General features: G+C 42.2%; 1 protein-coding gene across 2 annotated transcripts in view; it reads right to left on the minus strand.

Annotated features, from left to right (window-relative positions):
- nbas (NBAS subunit of NRZ tethering complex) overlaps positions 1-25,016 on the minus strand; it is a 148,198-nt gene that overhangs the window by 41,414 nt on the left and 81,768 nt on the right. For both annotated transcript variants that reach the window (XM_085770806.1, XM_085770807.1), the window contains exons 42-47: positions 19,269-19,492; positions 18,921-19,031; positions 12,282-12,532; positions 7,609-7,949; positions 5,500-5,724; positions 1,924-2,126 (exon numbers count right to left, since the gene is read on the minus strand). In XM_085770806.1, the coding sequence (XP_085626932.1) occupies positions 1,924-2,126; positions 5,500-5,724; positions 7,609-7,949; positions 12,282-12,532; positions 18,921-19,031; positions 19,269-19,492 (1,355 nt within the window). The remainder of the gene's footprint in view (positions 1-1,923; positions 2,127-5,499; positions 5,725-7,608; positions 7,950-12,281; positions 12,533-18,920; positions 19,032-19,268; positions 19,493-25,016) is intronic.

Consider the following 25,016-nt stretch of genomic DNA (forward strand, 5'->3'; position numbering starts at 1 on the left):
CACAGATCAGGTAGTAGGTGGTGTGTTTGGGTGCCCCTCAGTGTTTTAGAATATGAATCCCTGAGCCTGAGCCGTTTGATGTGGATATAGATACTTCTCTTAATCTGACTTAAAAATACAGCCTCTACATACCTATGCATATAATCTGACAGGTATGGAAGAGGGGGGGTGCAGATGATAATGTTGTTTGACAGGCTGCAAAGGAGATTAAAATAAGGGAAAAAGGCAATTTACATGTACTAACCTGACAACCTGGTTTTCTTACCTTTGATATGCTTGCCACAGTGGGTGGTATCACCGGTAGCACGCACTGCACAAACCTTTTCTTTTTGTTTTGTTTTTTCTACCAGTGCCCTTTTATTAAATGATTTCTGAACAACTCAGGGCTTACATTGGGGCCTACCATTGTGCAACACCATCCATGATTTATAACCCAGTGAAAACAACTGTGATATCCACAAAAGTAAAGACTAGCAGCAGAGGCATGTGTAGAATATAAAGCAGGAGATGTCTGAGCCATCTTCACTGTGTAAGCTGTTCAGGTGCTCGTTGCTCGTTGATTCATGTTATTCTTATCTATACTTTGCGTTTTTATGAACACTCGACGTTATTACTGTTATCTTTTCTTTATTACACCTCATCTACAAATAGTAGAAATACAATACATCATTCACCTCCCCGGATTTGCAATGACTGTTCAGCCTCCTAATTCTGCACATGTGTTTCATGTTTTAGTCATGATTTCATGTGTTTGTTCAGCAATCGGGGATGTGAAAACATCCAATTTCCACACAGTGCGAAGAAGGAGAAGGAGATGGCATCTTGGTTGTGGCTCTGTTATGAAATCCCACCACACAGCAGAGTGTGTCTTCTGCCGTGCTACTGACAGCGCTGTCAGATGGACACCAGTGCTAAGAGTATCGGAGCAGCCAACAGAAACGAGCTGCGGCGCCCTGCCTCACGCTGCCCTCTGTTTCCATCACCTGTCTCTACTTCCATCAAGGTTTTTTTAGCAGGCTCGCAATGCACACAGGAGCACCAGTGTCCACTGTGAGCCCGCTAAGGGAAATAAAACGTTGGGAGTTGACACACAAAATGCGAGTTGACTTGGGAGCGCCTCGACTGAAGCAGCGACTTATTGATCTTGAGATATTTCGGTAACCCTTTACTTTACAGGCTGTTGATTATGTGATAATGTCAAGAAATAGCCAAGAAATAACAACTGATTTTGTACTAATGTCAAGAAATAGCCTAGAATAAATTTCATAGTAATGTCATGTTTTTAGGTAAAAAATTACACATGCTTTTCATGCTTTGAATATTTCGGGAAAAGCAAGATTTTTTGCATAGTCCTTGCAATTGACCGATATTTCTGGACTATTTCTATGCAATCAATTATTTCTTGGCTATATTTCTCGACATTGCTATGAAACTGACCATTATTTCTAGAGAATTAATTGTTATTTCTTGGCTTTTTCTTGACATTATCATATAATTAATGGCCTGTAAATTAAATTGTTACTGATATGTTTAGTTCTGTGTGTACTGATCAACTTGTTACCTAGTTAATTATTGAGCTTTGAAGGTGTTAGCAGGTTTATTTTTTCAAGAGTGGACAAATGCAAGGCTTGCTGTTTCCTCCTGCTTTTAGTAATTCTGCTAAGCTGAGCTAATTACCCCCTGGCTCCATTTCCATAGGTAGGGCACAGACAAGAAACCAAAAGCAAACCTCTTAGCTAACTTGTAGCAACAAAGCCAAAGAAGCATACGGTATTTTTCAGCAGAGAAGCTGCACTGTGTGTCATTGTGCATGCTCAGCAGAACCAAAGGGGAGTTATTTAGTGGTGACAAGACTGTTCACCATCAGAAATGTTGATTTCTATTGTGTGCATGATAGACAGAGAGAGAGGTGGTAGATCGTACCTGAGTGCGGCCACGACTCTCACAACTGCATCACGAAGCACAGTTTTGACAGACAGATCCAGGGGTTCGACAGCCACGCTCAGAAGCTTTCCGATGCTCTCCAGAGGATGCCCATCAGTTGCCATGGTTACAGCCAGCTCTTGTACTTTTGACCTCTCGGATCGTGACAAATCATAAAGTTGACTGTAACCCCGAAGCTGCTCCTGGAATTGAGAAACAAAACAAGAGTGATGGTGAGTGGTAGAGTCGACAGGGGGAAATACTGCATAGGGAAAAAAGACAGAAAGAAAGCGAACAGTATAGAGGTAGACTAATATAATTCAATTTATAATATACATGATGCATAGCCTTGGAAAACAAACTTTCAAACATTCTAAAAAACAAAAAGAGACACACCAATAATAATGTAGGAGGAAAATGGCATAGGACAAGATGTGGGAGGGGGAAAAGCAAAAGAAGACTGAAGAAAAAGGAAAAACAGAGTGAAAGAAGTGTGGTGTGGCGGAGGAAGTGCAAAGTTTAGTGAATGAAGTTCCTCTGCAGGTATTAACCCAGAGGGCAACACTGGCCTGAACCCGCTCACCCTCTCCACTGCCCTGCTCCCTCTTGCTTGTTTTTCTCTCTTCTAATAAAAAAGCGCTGAGAATCTCAACCTGGAAATGGCACTTGGTTGGTTGTGTGTGCCTGTGTGTGTGTGTTTTCAAATTATTTTCAGTTCAATTTGTCCTTTTATCTCATTGTTTTCTTTGCAAAATTGATTTTATTTCTCAACAGGCACAACTCTCACCTTTTCCCCCACGGAATCAACACAGATACTGTTCAAAACTCTCATTTTAATCGCAGCTGCAAACAGTAATCTGAATGAGACTGCTGCTGGTCGTAGAGGCAACACAAGAATACGCTTGTTGACACTCGCAGAAAAGGAGTCTCACTCAAGAGTTCGACATCTAGGAATTTCATTTTTTCTTAAAAAAAAAAAAAAAAAGATTTGTTTTCGACTTTTCTGCTTATTTATTATACTAACAGTAACAGAGGGGAAACTCGGTGGAGAGAGAGAAGCCACTCTAACCCAGGCCACTGCAGTATGGACTCTGCCTTAGCTCATAGATAGTATGATTTCTACCAGGTGGGCGCCCAAGATCCAGGAATATCAAGACTGGGCAAGTCTGCAGTCAAGTGACAACTCAGGCGTGTGGCAGGTTTCCAAGGGATTGGCAAGGAGTAACGACAGATGTAGCTATATCATGAATTTCTTTTGGTGTCTCTGGATATTCAGGATGGTAAACTTTAAGAAATCAACCTGAAAACTCTCTAAAGAATAATCTCTTCACTCAGAGTATTCTGTATGCTGGTGCTGGGTGAGTCCTTTGGTTGATCCCCTGTATGATCTATGCGAGACGTTGATAAGCTTGGCATTAAGTCGAGCACAGTCAGCATCGGCATTGGACTCCGACAGGGCTGCCCCTTCTCACCTCTCCTGTTTGTAATATTTATACACAGGGTAGATCAGGGAAGGTTATTGATATTGATATTCATGTAAAATGTCATTCATTCCTAATATTTGTGATGCAAGCATCATACATTCATGAGGTGTGACACTCGTATTCATGTGCAGGATATCAAGGCCCAGCTGAAAGGTGCCTGGTGTGTAACATCTGAGCGGTATGACTGCTTTTTTTTGTAGATGACGAAATTCTTCTGGCTTCACTGTGATCTCTAAAGTGTAGTAGTCAGCAGCTGAGTGTGAGTCAGTCTAGGTGTCAGGTGTAGGATCACAGCTGTCTCTTAAAATATGAAGCACATGGCCACTGTTATTCCCAACTGATCAAAGGTGAGAGGCACCAGTTATGGCAATTCAAAGCAGTATGTCGCAGCATGAGGCTTTTCCAGTGTGCTAATTTGGGCGTTTAGTGGGGATGCCCCTTAGCTCATTCTTTTTCTCTGTTTTATGGGCATGAACAGTTAGGAGGAAACTCTAAGGTAGGCCCGGGACATGGAGCAGGGTTGGATCTCCCAGCAGGCCTTGGGGGGGAGCACCTGGAAGAGCTGGAGGAAGTTGAAGGAAATTCATGGAGCTCTGTCAGAAGACTTGAATATTGTTGTATGGAAGGGCAGAAGTTAATTAATGTGTTCATTTTAAACAGATATTCCCACCACTGCTTTTTCTAGGGGTAGGGTATTGACACATTTTCATCTGCACAGTGTGTAATTTGCTGTCCTCATGGAAGGTCAAGGTGCCTGTGGTGGATTCTTCCACGGTCCACTTTTATTCCCCGCCGCTGGTCTCCTACATTGATAAATGAGCACAGTATGGCCAAACAGAGCCTACAAGGCTCCGTCTATCTATCTTTCTCTACCCATCTGCCCTTTCCTGGTTCTTATATCCTTTTTATCTATCTCCAAGGATACAATCGCATCCTGCGCCAGTGGAAGGGAAGTTACATTATAGAGGTTGCAGCGTGTGTGTGTGAGTGTGAGTGCGTGCACGCCTGTGACTTTAGGCTACAGCTCTGCCTTGTAATTCTTATATCTTCCTCTCTATTAAGGAGGGTATGTGCTTTTAAACAGAGATAAAACAGGGGCCAAATATTATTAACTTGCACAGTGTGGGGTTCAGAAATGACCAGTTTTCATGGGTATGTCATGGTTGCATAGCAACACACGGCTCGCCAAACCATAGCGTCCCCGCTCTATCTCAGCGTTTATTTTGTGCAAATACACACACACGCACACACATAGAGAAAGGTGACAGTAGGGTAAGTCAGTGTGACTTTGCTTAATGAGATACAGCATGGAGGATGTACTGTATATACAGCCATACGGCCGGGCTCATAGAAACCCATAGATTTACATTAATGTATCCTTGACTGGTCCCGGGGAGGCTGGGAAGAGCTTAGTCGAGCAGAACCAATCCAGAATACAACACATACACACACACACAGAAACCCCCCAAAAAGTGCAGAACCTGTGTGTCAAACTAAAGGTGAACTCATGAACAGACGAGGAAACGATACGAGAGGGATCAAGGGTGTGAGTGTGGCAAGACTGTAAATCAGTGGATGTTTGGTCAATTCATCATTAACAAGAACAAAGACACTAAAATTAACAATTGTCTCCAAGTGGATGATTAGCCATGCCTCAGGGCATTGCCTTATGTTACATCATAAAATAATTTGCTTTATCCAAAGCAAAAAAAAGAAAAGAAAAAAGCACTTGTCCTTTTAGTTATAAAGTTACCAGAATTTCTTTTTTCTTGACATTCATCAAGTCCAAACTAAGTTTGTTTCTGCAACTTTTATAAGGTGAGGAAGCACATGCAGTATTCATCCACTGTCACTATAGTATTTTTTTTACCGTGTTAATCCAGTTTCTATGAGTTTCTTACACAAAGCTGCCTGATTTGAAATGATCGCTCATCACAGTGCTGCCTACGTCGACCTAGACCTTTATCAACATTTACATGAAGCAACAGGGAAATCTCCATATCTATGGAGCCTTTGTGTGTTCAGAACCACCCACAGAAACACGACTTCTTGCTCTTAAAACGATTTTTTAAAAATGGCAGATGGGGTCTACCTGCTGGCTGTCTTTGAGTGACAGAATGAAGGCATGGCTCAGAGTGTCCAGGTGGGCCTGTGATTGCTGCAGGTGGGCTAGAGCCTCATCAAAAGTCATCCCTGCTGGGTCCATCCCTTCCTGCTCCCCGCTCCCGTCGCCTCCTCTCTTCCTGCTCTTCTCAGCCAGCTGGCGCAGGGCTTTGGTGGCTCGCTTTATCACCTCCGACCTCGACTGGATGCTCAGCTGGAGACGAAATGGGATGGAGACGGACAAAATGGAAAACACGGGGGGAGGAGGGGAGGAAGGAAGGCAAATTGGGGAGGGGATCAGGGTCATATTGAACGAAGAGGGTGAGAGAGAGAGAAAAAAGAAGGAGAGAGAGGTGCACAGGTTATGCACATTAATTTCACACTTAACATGTCGAAGAGAGGCAGGTATAACCCCGTCTATCTGCACCAAAATACCATCAAGAACTATGTGTGCATGTGCGTGAGAAGTGTGTGTGTGTGTGTGTGTGTGTGTGTGTGTGTGTGTGAGAGAGAGAGATCATAGCTGCCAGCCCGGTGAAATTGATTCTATTCGGTGAGAGCAGGTTAACCATTCATCGGGAGAAGAGAGGGCCTTTGGCTGTAGGAGGTTTTACTCTCTTGCATGGAAGCACACAGGCACCGACAAGCCCCGCACAAACACACACACACACGATACACACACACACATACATTCACACCGAGAGAACACTTAAAAATCATCCAACTTCACACTTCCAGCTTCCTCATCCGCACACTCAGACACATGCTACTCACACTACTGCATTTGCAAGATATCTTGACTCAGGCTGACTGACACTTTGCCAGGACAGGCTGATCACTCAAATAAAGTTTCCTGGAAAATTGGAAGAATTTCTTTAAAGGTTAAGTGTGTGTATGCATTTTTTGTGTGAGGCTGTACAGTACTGTACTGTAAGTAGTCTCTTGTTTTGTATGTGAGGCGGTCTCTGGCCTATAGAATTAGATATAGGCATTTCACAGCCAACATCAGTCAAAGCCTTGGGAAAAAGTGTGAAAAAAAAGGTTGGAGGTGGAAGAAAGGAGGATGCCTCTACTAAAGAGGCTATCTGAGATCAATACTTCAGAGTGGGGAAAATGCCAACCTTCTGTTTCCCTTCAAAAATATGTCCAGTATGAGGTAAGATAAGTCCAGGCCATCCATCTGCCCCTTGGCCTTGTGGGAAAAGGATCAATCTATCCGTGGGTGTGAAAGGTCAGATGTATTCCCAACACTCAGAGGGGTCAAGGTTTTCCATTTGATGGTTCAAAATGATTGGGGGAAAAAAGGAGGGTGAGGGTTAAGGGGAACAGACAGAGGGACTCTTAGAGGTAATCTACATGTTAAAAAGCACAGTGGGAAAACAGTGCCTGTTGGGAATTGAAGTTTAATTGGCTCTGAAGTAGAGAGGGATCAATTAGCTCTCTTGGAGTTGCAGGGAAAGAGAAAGGGGCATAAGACAAAACAGCAGAAAGGCAAGTGTCTGGAGAGGTGGGGTGGCAGGGCTCCAGTGAGAAGAAAGAAAAAACACAAAAAAACAGAGGGCTACTACTGATAAGGTGCACTGAGGCACTTTAAGTCCTCTGCAGGACAGTTTTTCAGAGTGCTGTAATTATGTGGCTGACATTTCTTCTGCAATTTTATAATTTCTTTTATAAATCATGACTGGTATGTGCTTTAAGGCGACAGAGTGTGGATGTGAGCAGAATTATATATATATGAAATTAGGAAAGTGGGTTTTTTGACAACCTAAAAATTTAGCCGGAGGCGTGAAAGACGACCAGCCGCACAATGAAAGGTATCGGGTTACGGATACGACACTTTGATGTAGTGATTGAAAATCCCCACAATCTTTCAATTCACACAGTATATCTCCTGTCTGGGAGGCAGCCTGGAAACAGCTACCTTCTGTGCTGCAATTACTGAGTGTCTGTCCGCCCAAACCCCACCAGTTCCTGTCTAATAGAAAATAGAGCCTCCTTAATGCTGTCCTGTGTGACACTATTGTCTGCCTGGAATACAGTAATTCATACAAGAGAATAGCTGGGATTAGAGCAAACAGTTTATCCGGTCTGGGCTTACATTTTGGGCTGCATCGGGTGAGAAGGTGACGTTATCCAGGAAGCCGACGGCGTCAACGGGGACCAGCCGGTCCAGATATTTGGCACAGGTGTCGTAAGCATGCAGGTAGTCTTGGTCGGTCTGCGGGGGCCGTTTCAGCAACTGGGGGTCTCCTTTCCAAAACAGCTTTTGCAGCCAAATCGCATGGACGGCACTGGGGGACACCGTGGCCCCTCCACCACCGGGGACAGGCAGGCGATTGGCAAGTTTGGAGATGGACAGCACGTTCTGACTGGTCAGAACTGGCTGCAGAGTGGTCAGTGGATCCAAGGATTCATCCGTCAGTTTCCGGTAGTTTAAGCCTTTAAAGAGGGAGATGGACATTTGTTAAGCCTTATGTTAATACTGACATTTTTAGATCATTTTTTTAAATTTACTTTTTATCCAAACGTTGTGCTAATAGTGGAAAATACATGAATGAAAATAACATGTGCAGTAAAAGGCTCCTTCATTGTCCTTGTGCACATGACCTTCTGCTGCACTTTGCCCCATTTGTTGTGGTTGTGCAGTGTCAAACAATACACATATTCAGTCGGTGTATTCAAGGGAAGAATATTCAAAAGCTCAGCAGGAGATTTACACAAGGTCAGCTTTTATGTTAAGCTTTATATTGTGGAATATATAACAATAAATAACACGTTTCAACACAATACGACAATTCAGAAATATCACACTGTACATACAGGCATTATGCACATAAATGAGTGTGAAAAGCCTTGAATTTAAACATGTAACTGTATAAATGTATAAATGAGTCCTATTTCAAATTGAATTTCATATACAGAATATATTGTATTATTGTTTTTATATGATATTTGAACTCTGAATTTTAATGACGTTGATCTTAAATGGGTCGGATGTTAAATATTGCATCGCATGGCAGGAATGCACAAAGAGAAATGAATAACAGTCGACAGTTAAGGGTTGAAGTAAACAACGGTGAACACGTGTGACCTGGGTGCAGAAGTGGTGCCGACGGTCGGTGTCTGCATGCAAAGGGGTTTACAGTTTGTCTGTGGATCCGTCCATGTGCATCTTATCTCCTACCACTTCAGTCCTGTGTGTGTTTGTGTGAGAAGAGCGGCTGGTGGCGTGCTCTTGCTCTCCAGCTCTATTAGACAGACACATTACTGTGGCAACACCGCAGCCTGTCTGGGTTTTAAATATTAAACACCGGTCTGCCTGTGGGGAGGGCTCTGTCAACGCTGCTAGGAATCCCTCACACACACACACCACAGACGATACTTTCAGACAGGCCCAGACGGACACTTAAACTGCAGATAAGAGTTACATGCACTTACACATGTACTCCCTCTCTCTCTCTCTCTCTCTCTGTCTGTCTCTCCTCTGCCCCACCCACTCCTCTCTCTGTCTCCGTCTGCTCCACACCCAAGCGGCGTCTCATCCCCTTCACCAGGAGAGCCAACACAGACAGTCACCTGGTACTGTGTCTAATATCGTGACGAATATCGGACACGCACCACCTGTCTCCGAAAGCCTTTGTAAGTGTGTGTGTTGGATCAGATTTGTCTGTTCAGGACTGCAAATTAGTCACTTTGAGTGCGGTTGTCTCGAAGTTGGAAGAGCGTTTGTAGAAAGTTGGCGGCCCGAGGGACACAGCAACATCCTGCGTGTCAGTTGCAGGAGTGTGAATGTGTGGGTTATGTTTCAACAGTTACATGAGTGTATGTGTATAAGTGTGTGTGTGAGAAAGAGAGAGAGAGTGTTAGTTTGTAAGTGTTAATGTCACAATGTCAGTGGACAGTACTGTATGTACCAGTACACGAGTATACATCGATTTGGTGAAGTGCATGTGTGTGTCAATGTTAAATAGCAAATGTCCAGTTGTAGTTTATCCCCACATGAGTCACAGCCATGCATGGGGCCGTAGCAAGTGAGACACTTAGCTTTTTAAAAGGCGGGTGAGTGAGTGGTGTTCCGGTCAAGTCTTTCCAAATGGTCAAGAGCAAAAGTGTCAGAAATGAGTTTTATAGTGTTTTTATTTCTAAATCACAACCGCACCATTAGAAAGAATATCTTCATTGCTAAAATAGTACCCAGGCTCCACTAGGCATTATTAACTAACAATATTAATAATATTATATGATGTTGTGTGAGAAAAAAACAAAACAAAACAACATCCACTGTAGTGTTTCACAGTGTGGAAGCTCAGAGTTCAATCAATCAGCCCCATTCTGCTGTTTGTTGTGATTTCTCCAGAAACGCTGTATTAAGTTACTGCTAATGCAAACAGAACATTTCCTCCTGCAGCAGCTTCACATTACAGACATTAAACTGGCAAAACACAGCTTGAATTTCCCTATTAAGTGGTCTCAGGCATTGAATATGCTTAGGCTTAGCAGTCACCACTCTTGTTAAAATAGCATTTTTTTTTTTTGTCATTTCATGCCAGTGGATCAGTTTGAAAATTTTGCAGAGCCTAATGTAACGAGAAGGAGCAGCCCGGTGAGCTGCGGGCAACAAACTGCAAACCTCCCGTTTCTGAGCCAGGTAACCAACTCCTTTCTCTGTGTTCTGCTGTTTGCAGACTCATGCTGTGTGCAGAGTCAAATCAGATCAGAATGATGAGAAAAGCCAATTATTGCCTGACTTCTTTATTAAAACACTGCCTGCAGGATTTTGTGACTTTTAGTATTAAAGAGGAACTCAGCAGGATTTTTCCCGTGGCTATGCAACATTTTTACCTTAATTAAAAACCTCCGGACTAATTGTGATAGTTAACTACATGACTTGTGACTTGTTACGAGTGGGAATGGAGGCTCTCTGCCTTCCACCTGGTGTCTCATGGCTGAAAACCAACCTTGTAATATCGGTGTAGTTACTGTACTCAGTCACCGCCCCGCTGTCCCTGCGTGACACAAACGCGCTCCGTAACCGGCAATTTTTTGTTTATGACGGCTAAGACTACACAGATAAACACGTCATAACATCGTATATGATATATAACAGCGGAAAAAGCCATCTGGCTTGCATAGTTCTCCTTTAAACCACACACCAAATCTTTAAGATTGGCAGTCAACCAGAGACCATGTTTCCAGCCACCTCACTGAGACGAATTTAGCTTATTTCATGTGAAAAATTCTGCCTATAACACTTCAGCCTGCAGCTTTTGTGTGCCACCGTCTGATATCAAGGACCCACTGTTTTATAAGAATTACTGAGGCATTACTGCCATAAGAGAAAATAAAAGGCTGAAATAATCAAGTAAGGGCCTTAGCAAACAGTTAGCTAATAAACAGAAGTGAGTGATGCGTGCTGGGTAACAGTGTGGGAGTGAAAATGAAATGCAGCGACAGTGGCACTTTAGATGTAAAGTCCATTTTTGTTATTTAATGTTAAATTGCACTCGACTCTTGATGTAGATGACTCAGAGGTGTGTGTATATGATTTGTGTATGTGTGTGTACGGTGACATGTGTCACTGGTAAAAGCTGTGGTGTTATCTGGAGCAGCAGGAATAAGCGAGGCGTGAAAACACAGCTGACACCCGGCTGAACTTTACTGAACTTCGCCGAGTAGTGACACCACCTTCACCCGTGCACAACAAAAAGTTTGAGCACTTTGGCCCGGAGCAGTGAACCGGTGACACGCCGCAACCTGGACACGACGCCCTTGGAGAGGGTGCATCCACAGGAACGTGAGTGGAAACAGCATCCTACTGTGATGCTGTTTCTGTTCAGGGAGCATAGTGACAGAGGTGGACTGGTTTCCTTGTTGTTTAAAAGTAAAAGTGAATGGTCATGTCTGTTTTAATTCGGTTCACTTTCAATTTTGGACACTTTTACACGAGTGCTGAGAGGAGAAAGAAAAGGAGTGTTAAGATCAAATGACAAGAAGCAGTAGAGATAAAAGATAATGTGTGTACATGTGTGTGTCATCGGGAGTATTTCATTTGTCACTTGTGGAGAAATCTAAGAATTTTTTCTGGCAGCAGAAATGTGACATGGATTTACGCATTCAGCTCTTGTATTTTTTTTTTTTAAGACTTTACATGACAGTCTGTGACACAAAGGTTATCTACCAGCCAGAAGGAATGTCAAATTTGGTCCATGAGTCATCAATCATGTCAAGAGGGATTATATTCAAGTCCTCAACACTGGACCTGATTCCTTGACATTAAAGGCTTATGGCTGATTTCCCACTGACAACAGAGCTGCTTTAATCCTCCGTATCCAAGGGCTCTTTTGCGTGTTACTTCTCAGAAACGGTGTTGTTTTGTCAATTCTGTGCCATTATGAATAGTATTACTCTAAATTATATGTTTCTACACAGTGTATTGTAGACCAAGACCTAATTAATTCCCTTTTTAAATGAAATTTCCTCTTGATTCATAAGTAAAGAAAATTACACAGTCTTAAAGCAAGACTAAGTTATTAAATTGATCTGATTAAATGGTTGTAGTTTGCTTTATTACTGGATTCAGGCCTGACTGGATCAGATTTTAGAGGCAAACTTCACAGGTTCATGAGGCTGTGTTTTGGTGATACTACTGTAACAGACATTATCTCTGCCTTTTGACCTTGCTGTAAACCACCTTCTACTTACGCAGCAGCTACTGTATGCCATCTGCATTACAATGACAGAGAAATAAAAATGAAACGGTGCTTATCTCACCACTGGCAACGGCTCGAAGCTTCTTGAGCAGTTTGACGTGGGAGTCTGGCTTGATAGCTGTGGTGACGTACGGCTGGCAGCCTGCAGCGTCCAGCAGGGTGTAATAGTAGAGCAGGCGACCCAGGTCGGTCCCTTCCACAGTTGGCAGGACGTACTTGGTCATGTGGCAGTAAAAGGCCTGAGGGTCACACTTCAAAGTGTGAAACAGACCTAAGGAGTCACTCCGAGACTCAATATCCTTGGTGGAAAGACTGGAGGAAGAGGAGGAGGAGGAGGAGGAGGAGGAGAGAGAGGAAGGAGAAGGGAAAAAAACACAAGAGTCAATAAATTTAACTGTTGACAATTTCACATGAAAAGTAATATAAAAAGTTTTCATACCAATAAATACATATCACAATTATCCAGCCTATCCTAAGTTCAAAGCTTTCAAAGTGTTTTTTTTTCTTCTTACAGTTGCTGTTGTAAACACCTGCTGTCTGAGATATGTCTTCTCCATAGAAAAAACCCATTGGATTACAGGATGTGAAACACTTTTAAGTTTCTGGCATCTGCAACAGCGACTTGTTTGATAAAAACATATGAAGATCTAAGTTGTTCACATGAGCAGCAATAGCCACCATGCCTGAAGAAGATAAGACAAAACAGCAAACACTGACAAAAAAAAAAAAAACCCAAATTCCATCAACAGAAAAATCAAAGGAAGAAGACAACCAGCGCTGGAGACTGTTTGCTGCAAAGCCATATCTGAACAGAGCTGTGGAAAAACAGCCTGGCAATCTGTGGACTTATCACTGAAGTTACACTTCTTGGAAAAAAACAAGGGAGTGTTTCATAGATTACTACTGAGAATACATTGAAGAACTTGGTCAGCTCTGATATAAAAAAAAGGGCCAAAACTGGGACAGAAAAGAGAGGAGAGCGAGACAGAGAGAAAATGATAGAGAGGAAAGAAGGCATTGAAGATGAGGGTGAAATGCTGGGTTCCTAGAGTGGGGGGGGCAAAAAGACATGCAGATATCTACTCAGTGATTTGTTCCAAGTTGTGCACAACTAAAGCGCTCCTTTGCTTTCAAGAAAACAAGCTTTGCCAGAAGTAGAAGTCAACAGCAGCAGGTGTCCTGGAGAAGGAGAGGACGAGTAAAAAAAAAAAAAAGGAACAACCAAAAAAACTGGAGAGAGGGGGGAAAATAAATAAATAAGAAACTCTCAGAGAAGCATGAACAAAAGTTAGACAAGGAGAGATACAAAGAAGGAAAAGGCAAAGGGGAGGTAAAGCTACAGTAGTTGCTGGCAGTCACCGAGGTGCTTTGAGTAATCTGCGGCTCTCTGCGAGTGTGTTAATGTGAGTGCAAGTCTGTTTATCTGTCAGAACGGGACGACATCAAAGAGGACAACGTTTCCTCTGGGCTCTCCATCAGAGCTGCCTGGGAGGCTTTTCACTAATGAAAAAAATATAGCCAGCGACAGCGGCGCAGCAGCTCACAATAAGCTCAATAATGTAAATAACTCTAATCATCCACCCAACAGGGGCTCGAATAAGAGAGGAGTCAACTCCGAGTTAAGATTCTCACCATCACTTTCCCCTCACGTCTTTTTCCCAAATGCGCAGACAAACAGGCGGCCTGCGATGCTGATCGATGTTTCTGATGTTTCACTTTTTTCTCACATCAGCTCCACAGTGATTCAAAAGGCATCAGAACAACGGCGAATGAAAGCAACGGCTCGTCCAACTCGGACTGTTTGAGGGGGGTTATGAGTTTTCCTTGGCAAGTGCAAACAGGCGTGAACACAGACAGCTGTGAGCAGCGGTTTGTGCCCGGTTGTGCTGAGTGTGTCACTGTAGCTCTTCAAAGCCGGGCTGTCATCATCCTCTCAGTGTTTCGTCCCAAACCACTGACAAAAGGTGTTCATTGGCTCTCTTGGCTCAGGTTGTGAGCACCTCCTCTCTTCTTTTTCCACGGCTTTTTGTTCCAGCATCTCTGTCCCTGATAGTTTTATTACTACTCTACTGCACGCTTCTTTGGTTACCGCAGCTCGCCTGGTGGCACTTCCCTCTGTATGCAACACACACTTTGCAAACCCATCTCAGTTGTGTTCATGTGGCTGTAATATCAAGAGCTTCTCATTACAATCTTTTTCTTATTTGTTTCAAAAGCTTGAGCGGGGAAGCGATTTAATCCGGTTGAGTATTCCTCATTCTCCAAGCTGTTCCTCTCCTCTCTCCTTCCCCATCTAACATTACCATATTTTTTGTTTGTTGTCTCCTATGCCACGTCTTAACAAAAGTGGGCTCAAAATATTCTTAAATTTGGAGGCATATTTAATTACCATGGTAATCAGACAGCCAGAATTAAACTCTAGGGGAGCTTTGGTGGAGCAGGGATGATTATTCAGCACATCATTGTTGTCTGGATTTATGCAAGCTGTAATTTCTTTTAATGATCTGAGCTGCTAATTTGTTTACAAATTATGGTCCAGCAGGGGGTTTTAAAAGTGCGTTTGTACTGTAGAGTTTAGTACAGGACCACTGCACATGGAAATTTTCTGCACAGCTGACTCACTATTTCACTGTGGAGAAAAACCCACACGTTTGTTATTATACAGTCATTAAGGGAATCACATCCATACGCATAAGATATGCAACTCTAGCCTTCTTTTTCCCCAATGTATAAAACCAAAACTTAATTTAGCTAAAATTTTTAAACATATTTGAAACCTGAAATAACTGAGTTTTGGCCCTTTTGAGAACATGGAAAGAAGCTGTAGAAATATTTGTGATTTTTTTTTACACCAGATACTTAACTACATTAGCATTCATGTCTATTTCACTCTTTTTTAGCTCGGTTTTTGGTCTCCACCACCAAATCCTGAGGAAAATATTTTCACTGAGTGTAGAAACAATGTTGTTGGGCAGGATGAACTATATTATTAAAGTAGGGGATAATTCAACCATAACAAGTTGCTACAAAGCTAATGAGTCCACGTTGCCAAAGATCATATCAGGGTTAATACTGAATAAGACGCTCTCTCATCACGTTGTACCGTGGTCAGCTAGTGTGCATGTTAATAGGTTCTATTAGCATTTAACAGGAATACAGCTGAGGGTGGTGTGAATATCATTAGTTTTGCAGGTATTTTGACAGCTACTGTACCACACAAATTTACATATTGATGGCCTTTTTCAGCAACATGGTGGACAAACTGACTGCCTGCCTGACACTGCCATACCTAGAGCCCATCTGCTAGCTATATTTACATGTGTTCAATTTCAGACAAGAAATTGATGTTCACACGGAGCATACTAAATGTCACTTCCAAAAATACTGTCACACACAGTCCGGGTAGAAGCCGAGATGGTGAAGGGAGAAAGCAACATAGCCATTTGTCACTGCTAGTATGAGGAAGTTAGAGTGCAGAAGGTAAATAAGGAGCTGATCTCATATAAGGACTGACTGCTCCGTTTGAAGTGACGAACGCCCATGCACCGTACCGCATGTGACATGTCCTACTTAAAGAAGAATCTGTTTCCATTCAGTCAGAAATACTGTTTTTATACAACTGAAAGCACCGCTCAGCTAAAGGTTATGTGGTGGTATTTGTCAGTCCGGGAGGTCCCGCTCTCTGTGGTTCTGCCCTATAACGCTAAGAAGCATGCTTACAGCTCTAGGCCATGGTCATGGTCATGCTCTTGCTGAGTTTCTACAGATAGTGTGTAGCACACCAACAATCCCTAAACAGCAGAACCAGCAGTACCAACTGTAGGTAAACACAGAACGCACTGTACCCAACCTTAACAACAGCAAGATACACATTCCCTGAGAGAGCTGCAAATGTGCTTCTTTTTTTTCTTCTTTTTTTAATTCCAGCCAGGGAAACTCATCAGCATGCGGAGCACACTCAAATAAACACACAGCACAGCAAGACACAGGGCTGCTGTAATATTTGAGATAATTAAATGTTATATGTCTACAACAGTATAATGCGGAAAACAGCATGTGTTTTCACACAGGTGACAAGCAGCATGTCAACAATCTCGTACATGCGCCAAAACAGAGTCTCATTTATAGAAATAAAGGACACTGAAAATCAACTCGCTAATAATTCATATTTATCTAAATGAAAAATAAAACAGATTACGCAACATGATTTAAATCAGCTGAGGTAAAACTGCAGTGACAGAGTGAGGAGGGGGAGCTTTGCTGTGACAGGGATAACTGCAGTAATATTCTTATTTTATTACATATATAGCTCATACATTGCAGGTATTGATATAACTTGCACATTTTACCACAAGGTCCTTGAAAGATTTAAGTGGAAAGTGGAAGTACGATTCAAGTAAAATAGATTTTATAAAAGAAAACGAGAACTCAGTTTATTTGAGGTGCCTTCACAGTCAGTATTTGGATCCTGGCAATGAAAGAATAGCAGACAGAGGCTGTAATTAACTTGCAGTGTTACACATGATACGACCATACCATTTAGGCAGCTTTAAAGCCAAACAATTAGGACTTATATGGTACAAAACACTGCCAATGTTTAATGTAATTTATACATAGTACATTGGTGCCAGATGAGGTCACCAAACCAAACTCAAAAGAGCTGGTATGAAATTCAAAAGCATCTTTTCTGTCTCTGAGGATTGCTCATTATTATAGAAGCAAAATGCATCTTAAAATGAATCAGAGGGTGAAGGTGCTACATAGGACTGTTTATTTCTCATCATGGGCAAAAAATAATGATTTGTGGAAAACAGCAGTAGGCCTACAAGTGGTCAGCAGCTGCCCAGGTTGGGACGGAAATGAGCTCGGAGCTGTATTGTTTGAAATGTCAAACCTCATGTTTTTGTGGATTATCTGTCAACTGATGTGGAACACATTATCTGTGTACGCTGCCTGAAGTAATCCAAGGTTTATCCATTCAACCAAAATAAATCAACAACACACGCAGCAAGACGAGTTGGTAACAGTAACGTTAGAAACAAGCTGTGTCAGATGGGGATATTTTGGTGGACATTTTGCCTGTTTTGTGTCCAGCATATGTTCAGTTGGCAAAGCAAAAATTATTATTTTTGAAGGAGTTTGGAGCCGTTGAAACTGAATATCGATAAAATCGATCTGGACGGTTTGGTTGAGCGACCGGTGCAATATTTAGAAGCTTCGACAAGATGGACACAGGCAACAAGTGAAGTGTCAGGAGACTCCTCTGAGAGCACGTCAGCACCCTTCAGTTTGGGACAGGTCATATAAATGGTTGACTAGCCGTCATTAAACTGTCAATAGAAACTGGCTGAAATTCATGTCCCAGAGGTCTCCAGCGTAAATCTACAAAGACCTACATGCAGAGAGAGAACAGCTGACGACGGCGGTGTTTAGCAGTGCATTGATTCCTCCACAGCGTTTATTCTGTGTTAATAGGACTGTCTCGAGGACACTCTGGTCGTATCATCCATCTCTTCTTCCTCCATCCATCTGCTCCTCCTTCCCTACGTACACTGAATCACGCTGAGGGTATTTCTCTACCTAATGACCTTTCTCTCCATCCTGTGTGTTTGTTATACTTAACTGTGGAAGCAAAGTGGCAATTTGTATTCATATGAGCCAGAACACGTTTATGCATTTCACCCTTTGACCATATTATTAGCATACTAACTTTTTTTCAAGAGCTACAGGGCACCAGAACTTAGGTATAGTATATACAAGGCTAAACTTTTCCTGGGGATGAATAAAAGCCTAAGTTTCATATAGCACCTATGCTTCTAAATGCATGCTTTTTTTCTTCCTGAGGTCTTCCCCATTTTGCTTTATGTATATCTATTTATAACAGTCCTTGCATGCATCCATGTGTTAAATCAATACGCATACTGCAGCGGCTTCTAGTCAAGATTATAGTATGAATATTCTTCACACATTTGTCATGATCTCAAGATTTTTAGTAGAAACTCACTCTCTCTCTCTCACACACACACACACACAGTGCGGTAGGGTTTTAAAAGGTATAGGTTGTAATTTATTGTTAAATGGAGTCCATAAACCATTTCCTTATATCAGAATACGACAGGAGGGATATTTATCACAGATCCACATGTGTGCACCAAACACACACACACACACACCTCGACTCTGCTGAAAAGGCATTCTATTAAAACAAGGAAACGTGCAGAGCTAGTCAGATCCCCAGCTATGAAGTCAGAGAGCAAATAAATTATGGAAATAGACTCTGACACTCTCACGTTCTCCCTCTCTCTCTAAAACAGAAACACACACTTATACACACATGTACTCACAACATTAAAGTATATTTTTTCATATAGGTGAGTTTTTTTGTAACACTTGTAACGCCACCTAAATTGACTTTTTTCTCACTTTTTTTTCCCAAAACAAGGGTCAAAGGGTACAAATAAAACAACAAACATGCCATATGTGTTTTATCACGTTTATCAAAACACAAAAAAATCTGAGTGGATTTCAAATGCACATCCACAGCCTAAATGTTTCCAAATGATGAGATGACAAAAATGATGTGAACTGACAAACACAGATGAGTGAAATGAGATTTAAACAGCTGAGGAAGAGCTTGTGTAGTGGTGTTTCTGTTTGTGTATTTGGCTGTTTGTGGCTGTGTGTGTGTGTGTGTAGGTACCCGCTATCCGTGAAGAGGAACTCCAGGTGAGTCATGTAGACCTCCCACAGAGGAACACTGTAACGCTTAGCCAGAGACAGAGCGATTTTGTACACACTGTCATCCAGTGTCCTGAACACATACACACAAGCAGAGAGGAGGAAAATAATGATGAGATTTCACAGCACTGATGTAGAGAGGACACTCACTCCCACTCATATAGTATAATGGTAACGATGCAAATAAAGCACACCCTACTAACTAGTGAACAAAATGTAGGAATTATTATATTCAACTGCAGAGTTGACTGATTCAGTTGAGGAAACATAGTGTTGGCAGGATATTCTTCTAATTCCCTCCCCTGCTTACTCTGTCAGGCCGAGGATGGTCTCCTTCTTGTAGTGGGAGTCGGAGCTGAAGCGCTGGACATCCACACCGCGGCCCAGCCCCTGTAAGACCTGGGCCTGGGTGAAGTCTGTGAGGCGTTCGTTGTAAACATGCAGCTGGTTGATCAATTTCTGCAGCTCCTCTGGCCAGCCCGAGTACGCAGACACATGCTGCGTGACCAATCGAATCAACTCCTTCGGGTCGGCCTGTGAAGAAGAGAATAATTCTCACATTTCCACACAAACAGCTGCTGAATGTGTTATTTCATGCTGGTGGCTTTGCAGAGTAAAAGGATATTGGATGGATATTGTGCTAAAAGCAAAAATTTGGTAATCCTGAGAATTATTATCATGGCCACTCGTCTGAATAAAAGCAAATACAAAACTGGACAGGCAGATCCCTTCCCTGGCCCTTTGCTGTAAGGAAATAAATATGTTGGCTACATAAAGGACCGGTGTGTGATCAGTGTGTAGGATTTAGTAAATATCCCTCTCCTCATCCTTAGTTTTCCGAAGATCAATGCAAATCTACTGTATGGTGGCCTATAAACCAAGAATATGAAGCCAGTGTGTGAAGCCAGTGTTTCATTTGTCCAGTCTGGGCTACTGTAGGAACATACTGGTACAACAGGGTGGACTGTTGGGAAGATGCTCTGCTGCTTGTTGAGATAGAACTCATTCTAAACAAGCTGATTTGATGAAAAATGAAACCCTTCCTCCTCATAATGACAATCACCAAATCTCTTTGGTGCTTTGAAAAGTGTTCAAATTAGATGTACATACTGTGTGGCAGCCATGTACTAATGTAAAAAAAAAAAAGATAAAATTTTTCCTTCGTGAATCTATACTCAATATTCTATAATGGCAAACTGAAAATAGAAGGTTATGCTACAACTGCCTAAATACCCTTTTTATTTAATATACATGAAATCCAACCTTGACAAAAAAGGTCTCTTTACTGATTCACTCTTCTTTTCTTGTCTTTTCACCACTAATTTGCTTTCAAACGCTGCCCTTACACATAGAGCAACCCTGGATACACCGCTAAGCCAGGTTTGACCAGAAGCAAACTGCCCTTAAGGCTTATCACTTAACTATGTCACACACAGAGCTTCAAACACCCTGCACTGCGTGGTATATAAAACTTCACAGGCCCTCCGCCGCTTCGCCGTGACAAACTAATGAGGCAATTTTCAAAAATGGCTGTAATTTTCAAAAAATCTGTGGAAAAAGGCAGGGGCACACCAACTAGCCTGGCTTTCCTTCCATCAAAGTTTGCTTCCAGGAAGACACTGACAACTGCACCTGAGTTAAATCTAGGCTATTCAATATGCGCCCTTTTTTCCTACACGCTGAGAAAATATGGGTAATTGTACCTGGAACCATAATTGCTTCTGTGATTCAGGCCTATGGGGAATAAGACAGTGGATACGCATTTGTGAGAGTGTCACGCGCAGGGAACGGTAGGTAAATGTTGTATCTCTCTCATCACCTCTGTTCTAATTAAATGAGCTCCTGAATTTGGTTTTTGGCATCTTATATGCTGTCGCCCAGCAGAATGAGATGGTTTATTTGTTGATCTTATTTGCATAAGGTAATTATGGCTGCTGGAAATGTGTGAGCTCGAAAACAGAGGTGTGTGCGTCTGTCTCTTCCCGGTCTCAGCCTGGATGTGTGTGTGTGTGTGTGTGCATGTGTGCGTCGTTAGATGTGACCACAGCGGCAGTCACGGTGGCAGATTCATAGTTCAAAAAGCGGGGACGGAAAAGGAGAAGAAGTAGAGAGGAGAGAGTAATAAAAGTGTGGAAAGTATAGAAGTTGGGAGGAAGAAAGTGATGGAGAGGAGAGAAGGGGAAAAAAGGAGGATTGTATTTGATAATGCTGGCACCATTTTGGATGAGGAAGAATGACACAAAAGGGAGAACACTGAGAGAGAGAGAAGAAAGTCCGTGTGAAGTGTGATGGACAGGCCCATGTTTGAAGAACTTTATTGAAATAAAGCTTTCATGATGAAATGCTGTTTGCGTTCTCTGTCTCACTCACTCTGTCATTCATCTGCAGTACTTTGTCCTTCTGGCTATCTGGATTATATCCTTCCTTAACGCTACTTACGATAGTTTTTTCTCGCATCTTTCAAAAATAATTTAACCCCTTCCTCCGTTACTCAGGGATCTCTTTTCTTTCCAATAAGTATTCATTGAAATCCCAGTTGTCAGCAAATGAAGCACAGACAACACGCATCCCTCTTTTTTTCTCTTCATCTTATCTAATTACTTGCTTATTTAAATTCAAGGCATCTGAAAAGACACTTCTAGTCTTTCTTCAAAAAGAGAATGCATAAACTGTATGTAAAGTATAATTGCATAAGGGAGTGTGTGATGTTATGCAGCTGGGAGGAAGCCAACTCTCTCAAACTCCCCCTTCAGCTATTCCACTGCTGCCACAGGCTCTTTTCTCCTTGCTCTCCTCCTTCCTGTGATGTCTCTTAAGAGGGAGCAGTGTAAAAATAAAAAGGCAGCGTCTTGGTCTCAAATCAGTTCAGCCACGCTTGTTCTCTCATTTTCGATCCTAATTTCCCATGTTATTATATTCCAGTATCTGCGCCCATCAAAAATCGTTCTGCCTCTTTCCAAAGATGGCTGGTTAAACACGTGAAATAAATATTGTCATAGTAGGTCTCTGAGCCACTCAGTTTTATTGTTGTGATTAGCTAAATATCACACAGTGGTATTTTCCCTTCTGCCATCCATGGTGCCACCTGCAGAGGTGGCCGCTGTGTAAACCTCTCTTTGACTGCTAGTACCATGAAATTTAATATGTTATATTAACATGTTATATACAATTTGTATCGGCAGATTTATTTTCTATCCAGTAATTGCTGTTATCGTCATAAAAACCTTTTTAAAATCCCCTGGGAACCGCGAGTGACTGTACAAAATTTAAAGGCAACACATGTGCAATAACTGCAGAGATAATTCAGTCTGAACCCAAGTGGACCAAAAGAGAGGCAACAAGCCAAACCTACTGTATGAGCCCTGATCTAATTCAAGGGCTGTATGATTGGTGTAATAAATTGTTTTAATTTATAAGAACTACTTCCAGTAATGGCTGAAGATGTTGTGTGATATCATTGCCTGCAAGTTATTAGATCATCAGTGCCACACACATGCACAATCCTGCTAAACCTCACCTGGTTTCTTGACAACATCCTCTCTGTTTGTGTGTTAAATGTCATATTGATGTTATGAAGAAACAGTCATGCCTTCGTTCTCTACAGACGGAGGATTGTAATGATCTTAATGAGCTGTGTTTATGTCCTGCATAACACTTAGTTATACAGTCAGTGGCCTCATTAGCACTAATTCAGCAAATGGTGTATACAGTATGTGCACATAATTAGAAAGAATGCACAGGGGAGAGGAACCGGGCACCATTTTTAAAGGAATAATCACCACCATAAACAGGCTCGGCTGCACTGTGGGTCATAACACACCATGAAGGGGACTGATCACAGGCGAGATACAAGCCTGCCAAGAAGACTGCAAAGCAACAAACAAGAGGAGCCGGGGCAGATTAGCACGTCAAACCAGTGCATCTACTCAAAGGTTCAGAGAGACTACTTGGTCTCAAACATTCCCAGTCTCCTGCAACAGTGCATTTAGAGTGCATATTTGTCTAATAGGGGCCTTTCTGCTTCTGCTCGGCTCTGCAGGACTCCCATGGGTAAAATATAGACTGCTAATGATTGTGGTACGAGGGTGCAATTTGTACAAGTGTACAATTTGTACAAAAAAAAAAGAGGAAAGAGAAGTCGTTGGACGTGTGGTGCTTTTTTTTTCCGATGATGGGAAAGTCATTCAGTCAGTCTGCCTCATTATTCCAGTCAATTCAACAACAGGGAGCTGGCTCATTGGTCCGGCGCTTTCAAGGTCAGCTCCTGCACACGGCAGCTTGAATCCTGTTGTGGCCATGAATTGAAAAGCATCTGGCGAAGATCGCAGGCAATGCAGAATGTCACTACTGTATCTGTAAGCAAAGTGCTGTTTTATCAAGTCATCTTGTTGCTACTGTATTAGGAAAACTTTCTGCTAATAAAACTTCTATCTGCTGAGCGATTTGGTAAACCTGAGTGATTTATGTTCCCAGTCTAGAAAACTAAACGCTGCACCCACACTGTCAGAGGTAGAATAAAAAACGAAGATACATTATTAATAACAGTGGAAATATTTTTTTCCTATTCACTGACTCCATCTCAATGTATAAATTGCAGGTAAAGCGCCTAAACAGTGATTTGTGGTGCTTAATTATAAAGCTAAATGTTGTAATGAGATAATCAGAGAGCTAAGCAGTTTTTCTGCATGATAAACTCTAAAGTCATGCTCTGTGTGTCCACACTACAATTGTGTATTCTATAAATATGTGTTTGTGCGTGTGTGTAGCAGAGATGTGAGTGATCAATACTCCATTGCAGGCAAAGATGAATGGTCGAGTGAAAAACCTCAATCTCTTTACTCAGCACATTGCAGCACAGTGGCTGCACATTCACAGCTACAATTATGCTAAGCACAAGCAATTTCACTCACTTGCACACATACACACACACAAACACAGGAAATACTCACACATTGACAAGAACAGGTAAACAGACCTCAACACTTACATAAACACGGGCTATTGTGCAATCTCGTGTAAACAGCACCAGTAAGAACAATTACGGTAAAGAGTGCTTCTATTTTGCAAACAAGCACTTTGGCTGCTATAATGAAAACTTCCCGTGCACGAAAGTGGAAAGCCGCTCATTTTGCCTTGGGGAATAATGGAAACCCATCCTCCACGTCACCAAGCCCGATGCTGCTCCAACATGGCTCGGAGGTGTAATCGGATGGGGAAGCAGCATTAAAGATCTTGAGAGTCAATAGTGGGCGACAGATTCTTCAAGAGACGCACACGGAGCTGCGTGCTGTGGAGAACTGAGTTACTACAGTAGAGTTGAAAAAACTGTATTTTAACACTGGAACAGAAACAGCTTTATTGTTTCGTTGATATAAAGCCGCAGCATTAACACAGAGTGGTGACACCTTCAGACCGACTACAGTAATATTACAATTTATTACACAGCTCTATTGAATGCTGCTCTCTGATTGGTCCAGCGCTGCGTTCTGCGGTCTGTTATTTCTGTATAACAGACCGTCGTCAAGTATAACAGACCGTTGCTAGGGACGCCGCTCTGATCAGCGCAGCACAGAAAAGAGAAACTATGCAGGATATTTACCTTGTGTTTCATTTTTACTGTCATTAAACAGCTTCGGACTAATAGTGATGTTAGATAAATGACTGGTAACTTGTTACAAGGAGAGTGGAGGCTCCTTCCACATCGCTGCTGGAAACCAGACCTGCATCAGAGCCTCTGACCCGGTGTCAGCTCTCCTCTCGTCTCGGTGGCACTGCGACTCCGCGACACAAACGCACCCCGTAAACAGTAAAGTTAATCTCTTGTTTATGACAGATACGACTACACACAATACACACATCTTAACACGTGTATGGTAATCTATCGATCCACTGATTGATTATCAAAGGCTTCAAATGCACGAACGGGAGGAGGCTCGGCAAAACAGCGGAAGTGACCGGTCTTGCAGATTCGATAATGCAATTTTAAATCGATGAAAGTCGTATTTTGATCAACATTATGTTTCAAATTAATTATTTCACTCGTAAACCGTGTAATAAG

The sequence above is a fragment of the Trachurus japonicus genome, chromosome 24, assembly GCF_045865225.1.
Source record: "Trachurus japonicus isolate A0001 chromosome 24, Traja_1.0".
Lineage (NCBI taxonomy): Eukaryota > Metazoa > Chordata > Actinopteri > Carangiformes > Carangidae > Trachurus > Trachurus japonicus.